At 39.3% G+C, this 16256-nt stretch overlaps 1 protein-coding gene across 1 annotated transcript in view; it reads left to right on the top strand.

Annotated features, from left to right (window-relative positions):
• Positions 1 to 11526, top strand: part of LOC125486592 — a 154006-nt gene extending 142480 nt beyond the window's left edge. The window contains exons 8-11 of the mRNA XM_048614683.1: positions 677 to 750; positions 876 to 936; positions 1146 to 1303; positions 11342 to 11526. Coding sequence (XP_048470640.1) covers positions 677 to 750; positions 876 to 936; positions 1146 to 1303; positions 11342 to 11369 — 321 coding nt within the window. The 3' untranslated portion in view covers positions 11370 to 11526. The remainder of the gene's footprint in view (positions 1 to 676; positions 751 to 875; positions 937 to 1145; positions 1304 to 11341) is intronic.
• Positions 11527 to 16256: the final 4730 nt, after the last annotated feature.

The raw sequence follows: 16256 nt of genomic DNA, 5'->3' as shown, positions 1-16256 counted from the left end.
TTTCTCCATTTCTGAAGAAGGGTCTAGGCCCGAAACGTCAGCCTTCCTGCTCCTCTGATGCTGCTTGGCCTGCTGTGTTCATCCAGCTCTGCACCTTGTTATCTCAGATTCTCCAGCATCTGCAGTTCCTGCTATCTCCGAAGCATTTCTATAAATCCAGGATTTCTATGTTTTTCTTCTCCAAACACATTAATGTAATAAAGATCTCTCACATTGGAAAAAGCTGCATGGAACTGTTGATGTGTAAAACAGATCTAGAAATACAAATTTTGTTAAAAGTCTGGCTTTGTTACATATTTATAGTAACAGAACGCAAATGTTAAGGAATAAAAAAACTGTCAAATTTTACTATTATAATTTCAGCATTCTTGAAAAAAATAGTTTTCTAACTAACACTCTTGTTCCATTACAGAGTTTTAGGATTCAAATTTCATATCAAATCTATAAATGCTCTTTACTTGAACTTGAGTTTCTGTGATGATGTGCCTATTGAGTTAGTCTGTTTTAAAAAGTCTTGATTCTAATGTGATGGCATTCAAAAGTTTTTATTCATTTTCAGTTTTGCAGTTGGAGCTTTTTTTGAGATAAAATTCTGTTCTAAAGCCATTGTTCTTTGCTTTATTGATTTATGGTAAAATTGTCCATATTTTTAAACCTTTTTTATTCTTGATAATAGATTTGCTCTCAAAGGTCAGAATCAAAGACACCTTACGCTTCAGGAGATGCTGGTAGTAAAAAGCCATACAAGAGGTAAATATTCTGTTTATAAATATTGTTGTCAAATGTAATGTTCCCTTCCAGCCTTTGGAACCCATGTCTTTTTATGTAAAACAAGCTCACAAATGTCAACAGTTTTATGTGTTTTGTGCACACAGCCCTCTGAAGAAAGTGACAGAGCGAATAACTGGGAAGAGTTCGGCTAAAGATGCACAGAAGGTAATATCCCAACTGAAAGAGAAACACTGATTATTTTTGTTCATATGCATTAATTTCAGGGGGAAGATGATGCATAAAGCGTTAACTCCATTGCATCAATATCTTCAATAAAATTAGCATTTTGACCAATATATTGCTCTAGAAAGATTTTTTCTTATCTATTACTCACTTTTATCTAAACAAACTGAAAATATTGCACTATTTATCAGGCACCCCTGTTGGATGAGGATATAGATCTTCCAAAGCCACTTTGGCTTCAAGATTTGTACCAGCCTCTGGATTCAGTTCGTAAGAAATCAATGGGTCATGGATCACATTATAAAGATTCCTCAGAAGAAGAAGAAGTATTTAGCAGAGCAAATGTGAGGTAAACTGAGTATTTACAGGCGGTGTCAGTTTAGTAACAACTATTAGCAAATGTTAATTTAATCTGGCATCTCTTTCTGTAATATTATGTTTAGAGCACTGTCTGCTAGAGATTAGTTATAAAACTGAAATATAATCAAGACCTTCAAGTAAATCAAATCAAAAAACTGCATTTGTACCATGCAAGGGGAAAATCCAAATGACAAGTAGGAATTGGCAGGTAAATGAAGCTGATTGAGTTAAAAAGCTCATTGGTTTAAGGAGGGAAATTTGAAGAGAGATATTGAGATAAGTTTTCTCCCAGCCACCATGGCACACAAATAGTGCTTGGAAGTCGCTGACCTCTTACAGAAAGCACCTTATTCTCATTTCCATACTTTTCAGCGGAAATGAAAATCAGGAAAGCTCCACAGTGGGCAACTGATCCATAATGCAGTATTAAGCCAGATGGTAAATTCAATCTACCCCATCAGAATTGAATTCTTTATGATTCATAGTTGTGATGTTATCATCACTGGCAAGGCTGGCATCATTTGCTCCCAAATTGCCTTTGACAGCTACCACCTTGTTTCATTGGCGTCCATGTGGTGTAGGCACTCCTATACTGTGATGTTAAGCAAGGAGTCCCAAGGTTTTAATTCAGCATCAGCAAAGGAGAGGAACTTGCAGGGGGGTGTTCTTCCCATTCACCTGTTGTTTTCTCTCGTTGTTCAAAGTCGTACAGGTTGTACATGATGCAGACTGCAGCACACTGCGATACTGATGGAGGGTGTGAATGTTAAGGTGGTGAATAGAATCGTCCTCAAGCAGGCTACTTTGTCCAAAAGGCATCAAGTTTCTTGACTGTTGCTGCAATTGAACACATCCAGACAATTATTCCATCACACTTCTGATTTATGCCTTGTGAATAATGGAAGGACTTTGAGGAGTTAGGACATGTGTTACTTATTACAGAATAACAAGATGGAGAAAATATGCAGTAGAGCCACCGTGTGAAGTGGCATGGGTTGTACAGCTGGTGGCAGAGTAGTTTACCACAAGAGCATGAAGGGTTTGTAAAAAACTCAAGGACTTCCAGTAAATAACAAGACACATAGAACCAATAAGGTTGTGAGAGTGGGCTGAAATGACAATGCGTGGCCTTTGTATAGGTTATAAGATAGACTAGGTGATACTGGTAAGGTAAACACTGAGGAAGTTGAGACAAGAGATAATGAAGGCACAGGTTGATAGTTTCAGAAGTGATGAGACTAATGAACTAGTGGAGGAGTCTGCAAAGACAGAGCGGAGAAAGGAAATGGATCTTTGAATGAGAAAGGCACCAGAACTGCATGTCTTAAGAATATTGTCATGTAGTGACAACAGTGTCATGTAGAGATGCTGTAGGAGTGGAAAGTATAAATATAAATTCAGTGCAATGAAGAGAGAGTGAAGTTCTCAAGATAGGGTTAAGAATAGTTTGTTGAAGCACTGCAGAAAGTATTTTACTCTGGAGCTGACATCTGTTGATACCCTCAGATTCATCATCCCACCCCTAATAAGCAGGACAGTTTGCTGTTGAATGTAGCGCTAATAGTTCAGAAGATAGGCTCATTATTACATTCAAGTTCTACCTGCTCCAGAGGTGTGTAATAACATCTCTGAACAGATTGATTAGAAAATATCTACTATTTATCTAGCCAGGATCGCGGCCTCCTTGCTGCAGGAAATGTCTTATCTTCACAGAGATGGGATTTACAGGAGTGAGTTTTTATAAGGATCAGTCCCCAGACCAGAATTAAACTCAACTGGCATCTGAACCAACAGGCTTAAGAATGGAAACTGATTCTTGGGATGCACAGACATACCCGGCATGAGCTGTCAGTCGTCAAAAACAACGAAGTCTAGCAAAAACTTCAGATTTACATAATCGGTCTCACAGCAAACTATGTCCCAGTATGAGGTGTTGGAGCAGTATCACCACAGGATTGTTTATTTTCATGATCTTAGTTTGTATTTCTTACCTTTAGTTTGTGACTTCTGAGCCTATTGAAGATTGCTGAGCAATACAAACCCTGCACCTTCCCTGTTCATCATTGGTTATTTTCTGAAGGGGCCCTTGTTTAAAATGCTCCTAATTTACACATTTAAGGACTGCCATCTATTTGGGCTGCCATCTATTTTAAGAATCTACCAGGAACATCTAAAAAATGGATCCGCAAATTTGGCAGTGAGATTAGCTCCTGCATATATTGAGTTCAGGACCTACAACTGCAAAATTGATATCTGGTGTGCCAGTTGTTGAGAACAGCCCATATCAATATTTATTTGCAGGTTTATGAAATCCCTTTCTATCCAGACAACAAATAAACAGGTTGGACAAATCAAAACCATTGAAGGTTGTCAACAAACAAGGCTAGATAAACAGGCTAATTTTACAAATGTTGAGCTAATAAGGTGTAGAGCTGGATGAACACATCAGGCCAAGCAGCATCAGAGGAGCAGGAAAGCTGACGTTTCGGGTCTAGACCCTTCTTCAGAAAAAAAAATCTACCAATGTTGAGCCAGTTTGTGCTTGAAGGGAGTATTAGTCAGGAAAGTGAAGATAGGCTGCCCATTAAAGTTGTTGGAGTTAAGTAATACTGTAAGCACAGTACACTTTTGCAAAGTTAGTCCTGAAATTGTAGTTGTTGTATAAAAATACCCTCAGGCTGAGAATTAGAAGGAAACTATAAGTAATCTACTTAATAACCAGTCAAGATAGGAAATGTTGCAAAAACCTTGGGTAGAGCCGGGTTAGCCTACATTGATTCATTTTTTTGGAAAAACTCAGCAGGTCTGGCAGTTCCTATAGAGTTAACGTTTTGAGTCCAGTGACCCTTCCTCAGAATTGATGATAGCTCAGAAAAAGTTGCTTTTTATGCAGAAGATAGGGTGGGTTGAGGAGGTAAGGAGTAAACGACAGATGTAGATAGAGCCCAAAAAGAGAGAAAAGCAGTTGGACAGACAAAGGAGTCATCAGCCTAGCAGGATGAACAGCTGCTAATGGGGACTGTTCGTGGCTAACAATGGGTATGTGCAACAATAGATCATGTGATAACAAGGCCTGGTGTGTGGGGAAGGTGCTCAAACCCTAAAATTGTTGAACTCTATATTTAGTCCAGAAGGTTGTCGAGTTCCCAAGCAGAAGGTGAAGTGTTATTCTTCCAGCTTGTGCTGATCTTCACAGGAGCACTGCAGCAAGCCTCAGACAGAAATGTTGGTCACGTTAGTGTGTTGAGGTGGCAGGAAGCTTAGGGTCTTTTTTGAGGACAGAACATAGATATTCTGAGAAGCTGTCCCAGTTTATGGTCCGTTTGTCCAATGTAGAGGAGACCATATTGTGAGCAGTGACTGCAGTAGACTAGACGAATGAAGTGTTTCATCTGGAGCGTGTGTTTGGGCCCTCAGATAAAACAATACATAACACTTATCCTAACTCCTGGATCCTGCAGACAACTCAAGGTCTCAAACTTGGCGGATGAAAGAAATGCAGTGAATGTAATGTAAATGGATTTTCAGAAAGCCTTGTAAGGTAACATTGAGGAAGGTACTGAAGTAGAGTATGAGTAAGAGGTTAAAAAGTTAGAGTAAGGTTAAACACTGGTAAAGAGAAAGAAAGCATAAAGTTGGTAATGTCAGTTTCATATAACGTTCAGAAGAAGAATCATAAATCAAAAACAAGTCCACGTGACCGATCGTGCCTATGATGACCTTTTGACAGTGCTAACCAATTAATACCGTTAGTCAATTAGTCACTTGCACGATCCCATTAGGTTCTGTTTTGTGATTGCCTGTGTTCACTGTGTGTGAGAATTAATGCTTTCCAATATAGGTTAGATGTAGTAGTGTCCACATTTGCAGATAACACTGAAATAAGAGGGACTGTAAGTAATTCTGAAGACCAAAGAAGTTACAGGAGAATAGTATAACCATGGCAGAAAGGTTAACAAAGAAAGGTAAAATTCAATATCAGAAAATGTGAGGTGGCACATTTTGCTTAATAAAAGGTAATTATATTTAGAAAGATGAAAGCTAAGTCAAGTAGAAGAGGAGATGGATTTGTAGGCTCAAGATCACAAGACATTGAAAGTAGCTTCAATTGGATAAGGCCATAAAAGGCTAGAGGGTATAAAAGTCAAGATAAAATGATAAACCCATATAAAACTGTAGCTAATCTACTGCTTGGGTGCATTTTTGGCTCCACAGTATAGCAGGATGTTAAGACAATATATGTGGCACAATACAGATTTACTCAGATGCTGTCTGTCATGCGGGCATGTAAATGCAAAGAATGATTGGGGCTGGGACGCTTTCCATTCAAACAGTCAGATTAGATACAAACACACTGCTTCCAGTGATTGAAGGATGTAGAATTGATGTAAGATTAAATATAAGAGATTTAGGGCTGACACCACTTTACTTACACAGAAAAATGTGAATTATGACATGAAATGTCCTACAAGAGTTATTGTGAAACAAAGATAATATCACCATTGAAGAAAAGTTTTGATGTATGGCTGAAACAAAGGGGGATTAATTCAAATTGGGCCAAAAGGGACAGATGAGAGTAGGACTATTGCTCAGGTGGAGGGATCAATGAGGATTGGTTTAGTTAGAAACACCACTGTGTCTAAACTGTGTAGCTGCACAGCAAGCTGGAAGCACAGACTGGTCGTTTAAAGTTACTGTGCGTATGCACAAATACAAAGAAAATGTAAAGGGGCCATGCATTTAGATGAAAAGACTGTGTATGACAAAAAATGTTGGAAGGGTTGTTGGCTGAAAGCTCTGTTTCCTGCTATAACAGTGTGATTCTATAATTGGTAGGCAAGAATGTGAAGCTGAAATCTCTAACTTGGCAGGATGGAAATAATATACATTACTGGAAATACCCATTTTAATATTTCTTAATTAAGTTTAACTGATACATTTATAATATAGCTACAGTACTGCTAAAAATAAAGGAAATTAAATAATCACTCATTAAGTCGGGGAGAAAATCTGCCTGAAGTTGTTGCCCTATGGATTGTAATTTTTAAGAAAAGACTCGTGTGCAAATGGTCATGGATAAATCCATATACAGAACAGAATAAAAAACGAATGAAAAACCAAAAGAACTTTGGATGCTGGAAATTAGAAACAAAAATACAAATTGCTGGAAAGAACAGCAGGTCTGACAGCATCTTTGGAGAGAAATCAGAGTTAACGTTCCCCCTTTAAGGCCAAGACTGATTGACAGATCTAGCTTTCAGTTGGTTAGGGAGACTGTGTGAAAGCTACGTGACCAGACAGGTTCATGCCAACAAGGTTGATCTCACTGGGGTGGGACTCTCTCTTCACCCTTTCTGTATGGATCTTGGGCCCAGATGCTTACCCTACATTTGTTTAACAATATCTCTCATCTCATTTTTAACAACTTCAGGATTGGCCTCTCACTCAATAAAGCCCCTCTTTAGTAAGTACTGAAGCAAAATAATTGTTCAGTCTCCAACTAATTTCCGATACTTCTTTCCTCATTCACAAGGTCTCAATTAATTGAAATTGAAGGCTGATATTTTCCATTTTGCAGCCCAAGTGTTGGGGTGGCCATATTCAGCAGTGACTGACTTACTAGCAGGACCAGCGAGAAAGCTCATCTGCTCAAGCTCCGATCAGCTTGTCAGGAGTTGACCAGAGAACCTCTCAGTAAATTGTAGGCCTCAGTGTTGATGTCCTGCCTTGCTAGAAGCTCTTGGCCAATTAGCCTCAGTCTTTGGATATCCAGTGATGAGAGGTTAAGTCTTTTTATCGAAGGTTGGAGAATAACCGACAGAGGGACATCAGGAGCACAACCAGCTTGGAGCAAATGGAGCTATCCACTCCTCAACCAAAAGCAAATAGGTTATCTAATTGGTGGGATTGAAGACCAATAAATCCCCAGTGCCTGATCACTGAAATGAAGTGGCCGTAGAAATAAAGGATGCATTGGTAATTATCTTCCAACATCCTATAGACCCTGGAACTGCTCCTACACATTAGAGAGTAGTTAGTGTAACCCCTGTATTTAAAAAAGGAAGCACAGAGACAACCGGGAGTTATAGACCAGTCAGCCTGACGGTAGTAAAGATAGTGCTTGAGTCCATCACAAAAGATTTAATAGCTGAGCATTTGGAAAACAATAGCGTTGGACAGAGTCAGCATGGATTTACAAAACGAAAACATGGATTTACAGAAGGGAAACTATGCTGGATAAGTCTACTGGAATTCTTGGAGGATGTAACTTACAGAGTTAATGAGGGGCAGCCAGTGGATGTAGTTTATTTGGACTTGCAGAAGGCATTCAACAAAGGCCCACATAAGAAATTAATGTGTAAAATTACTGCATATGGGATTGGGTGTAGTTATTGAGATCGATAGAGAACTGTTTCCAAATCAGAAAACAAAGAATGGGAATAATCTGGTGTTTTTCAGAATGGTAGGCGGTGACTAATGGGGTATCACAGTAATCAGTGCTAGGACCCCAGCTATTCACAATATATATTAATGATTTAGATAAGGGTACAAAACATAACATCTCCAAATTTGCAGATGACACAAAGCTGGGTTGTAGAGTGAGCTATGTGGAGGATGCAGAGATGCTTCAGTGTGATTTGGACAAGCTAAGTGAGCAGGAAAATGCATGGGAGGTGAGGTATTATCCATTTTGGAGCAAAAACAGGAAGGTGGGTTGTTGTCTACAAAGCTATAAATTGAGAGAGGGCAATTTGTGCAAAGGTGCAGTTTAGATGGACCAGCCACGCTGAATTGCCCTATAATGTCCAGGGGTGTGGAGACAAGGGGGATTAGCTATGATTAATGCCACGTTACAGAAATAGATGGTGGGGGGTGAGTTTGGGTATGATACTTTTCGGAGGTTCTGTGCATACATGATTGGCCAAATGACCTCTATCAGCACTGTAGGGATTCTGTGAATATGCAACGTGACCTCATACACCAGCTGCTGAATGTAAGAATGATAAGTTGACCTTCATAGTGAAATTATTTGAGCGTAGGAGCAGGGATATTTTCCTGAAATTATACAGGGCCTTAGTGAGAGCACATATGAAATATTGTTTTGTAGTTTTGGTCTCCTTATCTGAGGAAAGATATTCTTGCTAGGGATGTAGTGCAACAAATGTTTACCAAACTGATTCCTGGGATGGCATGACTGATATGGGAAGAAAGTTTGAATCAGTTAGGGTTATATTTGCAGGAATTTCAAAGAATGAGGGCGGATTTCAGAAACCGATTAAAATTTTAACAGGATAAGACAGGGTCAAGATAGGAAAGATGTTCTAGATGACTGGGAAGCTCAGAACCAGTCTAACAATATGGGGTAAACCATCTAGGGCTGAGATGAGGAGAAATTTCTTCACCCAGAGAGTAATTAGCCTATGGAATTTGCTACCACTGAAAACAGTTGAGACCAAAACATTGTATGATTTCGAGAGGGTTTGGAGATGGACCTTGGAGCTAAAGGGATCAAAAAATAAGGGGGGGAAGAGGGAACAGGCTAATAAGTTGGATGATCAGCCATGAATGGCAGAATAAGGTCAAAGGGCTGAGTGGCATGCTCCAGCTCCTATTTTCTATGTTTCTGTGTTTCTAAATCTTTATAGGTCACTCACTGAACCACATTTACAGTAATTTTTTAAAATTGTGGGATGTGTGTGTATATGAGAGAGAGAGACAGTGTATGTAAGAGAGAGTTGTGTGAGACTGAGAGAGAGTGTGAGAAAATGTGCATGTATGTGAGAGAGTGTGAGATGAGAAAATGTGTGTTTTTGAGAATGAGAGAGAGTCTGTGTGTATACGTGTGTGTGTGAGACAGTGTGTATTTGTGAGAGAGTGTTTATATGTGTGGGTGTGTGGGGGCAGGGGCTGGGGGTGAGCGGTAACATGATAGCAAATGGGCATCTGTTATGTTGAGAAACTGGAGCAGCTGGACTTGCCATTAGCCAAAGATAATGGAGTTCTTCAAAATCATGAGTAGTTTTGATAGAGTAATTACAGGGCAGGTGTTTTGCATGGCATAGGAGACAGTAACCAGATGACACAGTCCTAAGGTAATTGGCAAATAGTTATAAAGTGGACTGCATCCCCTGAATAGGTGATCAAAACAAATTTGATAACTGGTTGGAAGATGAAAGGTGTTCAAAGCTTTGAAAGATACTGGAGAAGAGGGTTTATTCTTTCACAGAGATAGCAAATACACAATTGGCCAATTGACCTCCTCCTGTGCTTTGTCATTCTATGTTTTTGTCTATTCTAAAGTACAAAGAACTGTGAATGCTGGAATAACAAGGCGTGGAGCTGGATGAACACAGCAGGCCAGGCAGCATCAGAGCAGCAGGAAAGCTTCGGGTCTGGGCCCTTCTTCAGAAAAAGTGAATGCTGGAAGTCTGAAACAAGAACAGAAGGGTCACCGGACCCAAAACATTGATTGTGCTTTCTCACCACAGATGCTGCCAGACCTGCTGAGCTTCTGCAGCAGTTTCTATATATCCTGTTCTTCAAACTCATATTGCATCAGATGCTCTGCCTCAAAAATATTTCATTGACTATAAAATATTTTGTGACATTCCAAGCTCATGAAAAGAATAGCATGAAAAGAATAATCTAAATTTGTATTCTTTCATTGGTTTGCTTCAAATCTCTATTTTTCCACAGCATCCTGAAACTTGAAGTATTCTGTTTTAGCAGCATATATTTATTGATTGATTATGTACATGATACATTAACAAATCAACCATTGTTCACATGCAGATAATATAAAGTTCAGCTTCCATCCTAAAATTGTTTCCATTCTGACATTTGACAAAAGGGATCTTTTTGCTTCCATGCCATCAATCGACTTAAGGATCTAGGCACATATTGACCTTTTATGTTGACAGTATTGGATCTCTTGGTAAGAGATTAATTCCAAGATTCCATATTTAGAACTTGGAATTGTGCTCCCTTTGCTCATAAACCTGCCCCTTTGAACCAATTAACATTATAATGGCTTTGTAACATCTTAAAACACTTTAAAGGCAAAGTTTTAATTCTGTATAGGTATTGCTGTCACACAGAACATGGGGGGAGCCAATGGCCTAGTGGTATTATCACTGGACTGTTAATCCCCAGATAATATTCTGGGGACCCAGGTTCAAATTCCACCATGGCAGATGGTGGAATTTGAATTCAATAAATACCTGGAATTAACAGTCTAATGATAACTGTGAATCCATTGTCAATTGTCAGGAAAAGCCCATCTGGTTCACTAATGCCCTTTAGGGAAGGAAACTGCCATCCTTACCTGGTCTGGCCTACATGTGACTCCAGACCCACAGCAATGTGGTTGACTCTTAACTGCCCTCTGAGCAATTAGGGATGGACAATAAATGCTGCCTGGCCAGCAACACCCTCATCCCGTGAATGAATAAAGGGGAAAAAATAGACAAATGTGTCAGCCAGCCAACTTGCATGAACATAAATTTCCATATAAATCAAGTGATAATGACAAGACAATCTGGTTTTAGTGGTCTTGGCCAAGGGAGCAACAGATAGCAGTGCAGAAGAGAAATGCTACTTTTTTTCCCATTAAATGTTGTAAAATTTTACACACTCCTAAAAAGGCCAGTTGACCTAGGTTTAATGACTTGTCCTAATGCAATACTTCCAGAAGTGCAGAATTCTTGAAACTGCACAGAAGATTCACACCATAGGCAACAAGCTTGTGTGTGAGATTCACTTCACAGCCCTTAAGCTTCGTGTGCAAGATCCAAGTAACCTTGGTGGGTTACATCCTCTAGTACATAGTGAAGTTTGAACCTACAATGCCTAGAAACAACTCATAACTAAGAACCAACCGGACTGGCAAAAAAAGGAAACTTAATAGATAAATGAGGACTGAAAAGTACATATTTTCTATTAGCCCCATATTTACTAGGACATAGTATTTAAGGACTTTAGTTGGGAGAGAAGTCAATTCTGTAACCGGAAGTTTTCTTTCTTGTAGTGGACGCTCTGATGCCAGGAATCCATAAGGACCCCTAAGAAAAATCAACACGTTCGCTTCAAAAGGAGCATCCTGCAAAGAGCCAAATACTTTGTTTGAGAAGAATTCCTTTTTTAATAAAATAATGTGCTAACACTTGTCAATTAATAGTTTTATAATACAAATATAATTTGTACTTTATATGCAAGAATTGAAACTGTCATTGTGATGTAACCGTCTGCATAAATGTCTACTGTATATCACTGGTGAATAACAGTTCTTACAGTTTCAGCTTCAGAAAATAAAAAGCATAAAATAAGTATGAAATATAAAAATACTACTGTTTGGCAATAGACAGTAGAAATAACAAGCCATGCCCCAGCAGCATTCACTTTATACAGCCACAGCTAAACTGTGTCTATTATAACCAAGGCAGTATATTTCTTGAAAAGCTCTCAAATACTACTTCACCATTATTTAATAATTTGTGTAAAAATATGTGTAAATATTGACTGCCGGTAAATGTTGCAGTGGTAAACTGCTGACCTAAAAAGAATGTGTTGCAGTGTACCACGTCCAAAAGTTGAAGCTACTGCGGAGGTCACACCTAACAAATGTATCAGTTTGCTATGTATAGCTCATTCTATGGTCAGTGTATGTTTTGATATATCCTCGAGCTAAATTTGTTTCACAAATTGAACATTCTCATTCACTTTGTGAAGGCATTAGCCTGTCTATCCCACCAGTCATATATTCTTGTCTATTGTGCACAAATATCAATTACTGGAGACTATTACTCAATGTCATCAATTAGGCATGCCTAAAGGTAAAATATTTTCTTCTTACGAGATGACTCTATGAGCAGATATGTCTATTATTTCAATTAAAAGAGTATAATAAACATGTGCATAGGGTGGTCCACATTACAGTGTAAAAGTTGGCTATTTTCTTAGATGGTTGCTAAATGGCACTGGAAATCTACGTCACTGTGTTGATAGCAAAATTATCACAGTGTGAGGGGGAGATCATTGACTATGAAGCTTAGCTAATTGGACTGTCACTGACAGGTTCCTGTGCTATTATGGCTATTCACCAGGAAGAGGGTGCAGGGAAAATGATGCTGAACAGCCATGATTACATCAACTGATGCTAGGAACACATTATTTTTAATGGCTAATTTCCATTCCATTTTCAAGTGGACTGGTTCTACTGGCATTCTTGCAATTATTTCTGAGGGGTTGCGGTCAAAACCAAGACTTGGACCCAAATGTGGAATAAGATATTTGATGGAGGTAAGGAAACTCACATCAAAGGAAAGCTTTCCTCATGAGGCTGTCCCGTTTCACTATGTTCCCAGGCAATTTAGATCTGGGATGCACTATTAGACACTGCAGATTTTCATGGCCTATGTTGTATTAATACTGTATGCACAAATGTTATTCTTACATTTCCTGTATATGTTGGTACAAAGTTTAAATTGGTAGAGGGATAAGGACCTATACAGGGGAACAGAAGGGAGAGGAATACAGTTAAAAACAAAGGACAGTGAGAAATAAGAAATGTGATAGGCAGTGAATTCAAGAGCAAGAATCAAAAAGGGCCACATAGCAAAGTAACATGAAGAGAACTAAGAAAGTTAAAAAGGTAAGCCTTAAGTCCTTGTGTTTTAAGGCACTTTGCATTCACAGTAACTTAAATGGATGAATTAATTGGGTAAATAGATATAAACATGTGTGGTAGAATTTGTATTACAGAGATGTGACTGCAGGATGATTAGGGAGGGTAACTGAATATCCAGGGTATTCAGTTTTTAGGAAGGACAGACAAAAAGGAAAAACAGGAGGGATAACCTCACTGGTTAAAGAGGATATTAACATAATAGTGAGGAAGGATAACACCAGTGAAATGGAATCTGCATGGGTAGAGTTTAGAAACACTAAGGTACAGAAAACGATAATGGGGCTTGTATATAGACCCCCAATCTATAGTGGAAATGTCGGGGAAGGATTAAACAGGAAATTAGAGATGCAAGCAATAAAGGTCCAGCTGTCATTAATAGGTGACTTTAATCTGCATACAGATTTTCACAAATAAAATCAGTAACAATACTTTAAAGGAGGAATTCCTGGATTTGTGTGGGACAGTTTTCTAAACCAATACGTTGAGAAATCAACTAGAGAACAGGCCATCCTGGACTGAGTATTATGTAATCAGAAACAAATAATTGGCAATCTCATTGTGCAATGTCCCTTAGGGAGGAGTGGCCATAATATGATGGAATTCTTCATTAAGATGGGGAGTGACTTAGTTGATTCTGAGTCTTAATAAAGGAAGCTACAATGGTACAAAGTGCACGCTGATTATAATAAATTGTGGTATGTTACTTAAAGGGATGATGGTGGATAGGAAATTGCAAACATTAAAAGAGCACATAAAGGAACTACAACAATTTTTCATTACTGTCTAGCACCAAAGTAAAGCAGGAAAGGTGAGCCAACCATTGCTAACAAGGAAAATTAAGGATACTATTAGATTCAAGGAAGGGACATATGATATGGCCAAGAAAAGCAAACCAGAAGATTGGAGGCAGTTTAGATTTTAATAAAGGAGGAAAAAGGAATGGATTAAAACAGGGAAAATAAGAGTGTGAGAGCAAGCTCATGGGAACATACAAACTGATAGTAAAAGCTTCAATGGATATGTGAAAAGAAACAGATTTCTGAAGACAAATATAGGTCCCTTACAGTCAGAAACATGGGAAGTTATAATGGAAAACAAAGAGAGGGCAGACCAATTAAATACCTCCATCTCCTACCGACCAACCTCATCCCGCCCCCTTGACCTGTCCGTCCTCCCTGGACTGACCTATCCCCTTCCTAACTCCCTACCTACACTCACCTTTCCTGGCCCCATCCCCGCCTCTTCGACCTGTTTGTTTCCTCTCCACCTATCCTCTCCTCTATCCCTCTTCTATCCGCCTCCCACTCTCTCCCTATTTAAAAAGCTTTTCTGATGAAGGGTCGAGGCCCGAAACGTCAGCCTCTCTGCTCCTATGATGCTGCTTGGCCTGCTGTGTTCATCCAGCCCTGCACCTTGTTGTCTCCAATTAAATACATACTTTTGTTCTGTCTTCACACGTGAACACGGATTTATGATAGGAAAATCATGCTTGTCAAATCTACTGGAATTTTTTTGAGGATGCAACTAGTAGAGTTGATCAAGGATAGCCAGTGGATGTAGTTTATGGAACTTTCGGAACACTTTCACCAAGGCTGCACATAAGAGAATAGCAGGCAAAATTAAAGTGCCTGGAATTGTGGGTAGTGTACTGACATGAATAGTGAACTGTTTGGCAGACAGGAAAGAGTAGGAATAAACAGGTAATTTTCTGAGTGGCAGGCAGTGATTTGTGGGGCACTGCAGGGATCAGTGCTGGGACACCAACTATTCACAATATAAATGATTTAAATGAAGGAACAAAAATGTAATATTTCCAGATCTGCAGGCAACATAAAGTTGGGTGGGAGGGTGAACTTTGAGGAGATTGCAGAGATGCTTCATTGTGACTTGGACAAGCTGAGTGAGTGGGCAAGTGCGTGGGAGATGAAGTGTAATGTGGATAAATGTGAGGTTATCCACTTTTAGCACCAAAGCAGAAAGGTAGATTAATCTATAAATTGAGACGGTAATAATGTGCAATGAGGCCTAGGTGAGCTTGCACACTAGTCACTGAAGGTAGAGTGCAGGTTGTGAAGGTGGCAAATGGTATTTTGGCTTTCATAGTGAATTTGGGTCCAAGAGCAGGGTCTTGATGATACCACAAATGGAGTGTTGTGTGCTGTTTTGGCTCTGTTATCTGAGGAAGGATGCTCTGTATATATAGGGAACATACTGAAGGTTTACCAGACTGATTCCTGGGATGTCAGAACTGCTGTATGAAGAGACACTGGATCAGCTAGGATTATGTTCATTGGAGTTTAGAATAATAAGGAGGCATCTCTTAGAAACAGATAAAATTCCAACAGGACTAGATAGAGTAAATGCAGGAAGGATGTTCCTGATGACCAGGGAGTCCAAAATCAGGTTTCACAGTTTAAGGATGCAAGGTAGATCATTTATGACTGACATGAGAAATTTTTCACACTGTGTGCTGAGCCTATGGAATTCTTTGCCACAGAAAGAGGTCAAGGGCAGAACATTGAATATTTTCAAGAAGGAGTCAGATATAGTTCTTAGGGCTGATGTGATCAATGGGCACAGGGGCAAGTGGAATCAGTACTGTGTTGGATGATCAGCCATGATCACATTGAATGGCAGAGCCAGCTCAAAGGGCTGAATGACCTGTTCCTGCTCCAATTTTCTATGTCTTGTTACAACAGTACTCAAGAAGCCCAACACCATCCTCAGCTAAACAATCCATTTGATCAGCACCTCTTCCACTAATTCAGATTTTCAACCTTTCTAACTCCAAGGCAATATAACTGTAATGTGTACCATCATACAGCTGCACAGCATGGAAACTGAACCTTCAGTCCAACTTGTCCATGTCAACCAGATTTCCTAAATTAATCTAGTCCCAATAGACAGAAATTGGCCCATATTCCTCTAAATCCTTCCTGTTCATATACTCATCTAGATGCCTTTTAAATGTTGTAATTGTACCAGCCTCCACCATTTCCACTGGCAGCACATTCCATAATTGCATCACCCTCTGTGTGAACATGTTGCCTCCATCTGGCAGATGCAGTTTAATTTAGATAAAATTGATGAGTTACATTTGGTAAGGCAAACCAGGACAGGACTTAAACAGCTAATGGTAGGGCCCTGGAGAGTGTTGCTGAACAAAGTGACCTAGGGGTGCACGTGCATAGTTCCTTGAAAGTGGAATCACAGGGTGGTGAAGAAGGCATTTGGCAAAATGGTATTTTGGATATCA

Source organism: Rhincodon typus, chromosome 30 (genome assembly GCF_021869965.1).
Source record: "Rhincodon typus isolate 14 chromosome 30, sRhiTyp1.1, whole genome shotgun sequence".
NCBI classification, from domain to species: Eukaryota; Metazoa; Chordata; class Chondrichthyes; order Orectolobiformes; family Rhincodontidae; genus Rhincodon; species Rhincodon typus.
Note: the sequence above shows the minus strand (reverse complement) of the source record. Positions and strands in the feature narration are given on the sequence as shown.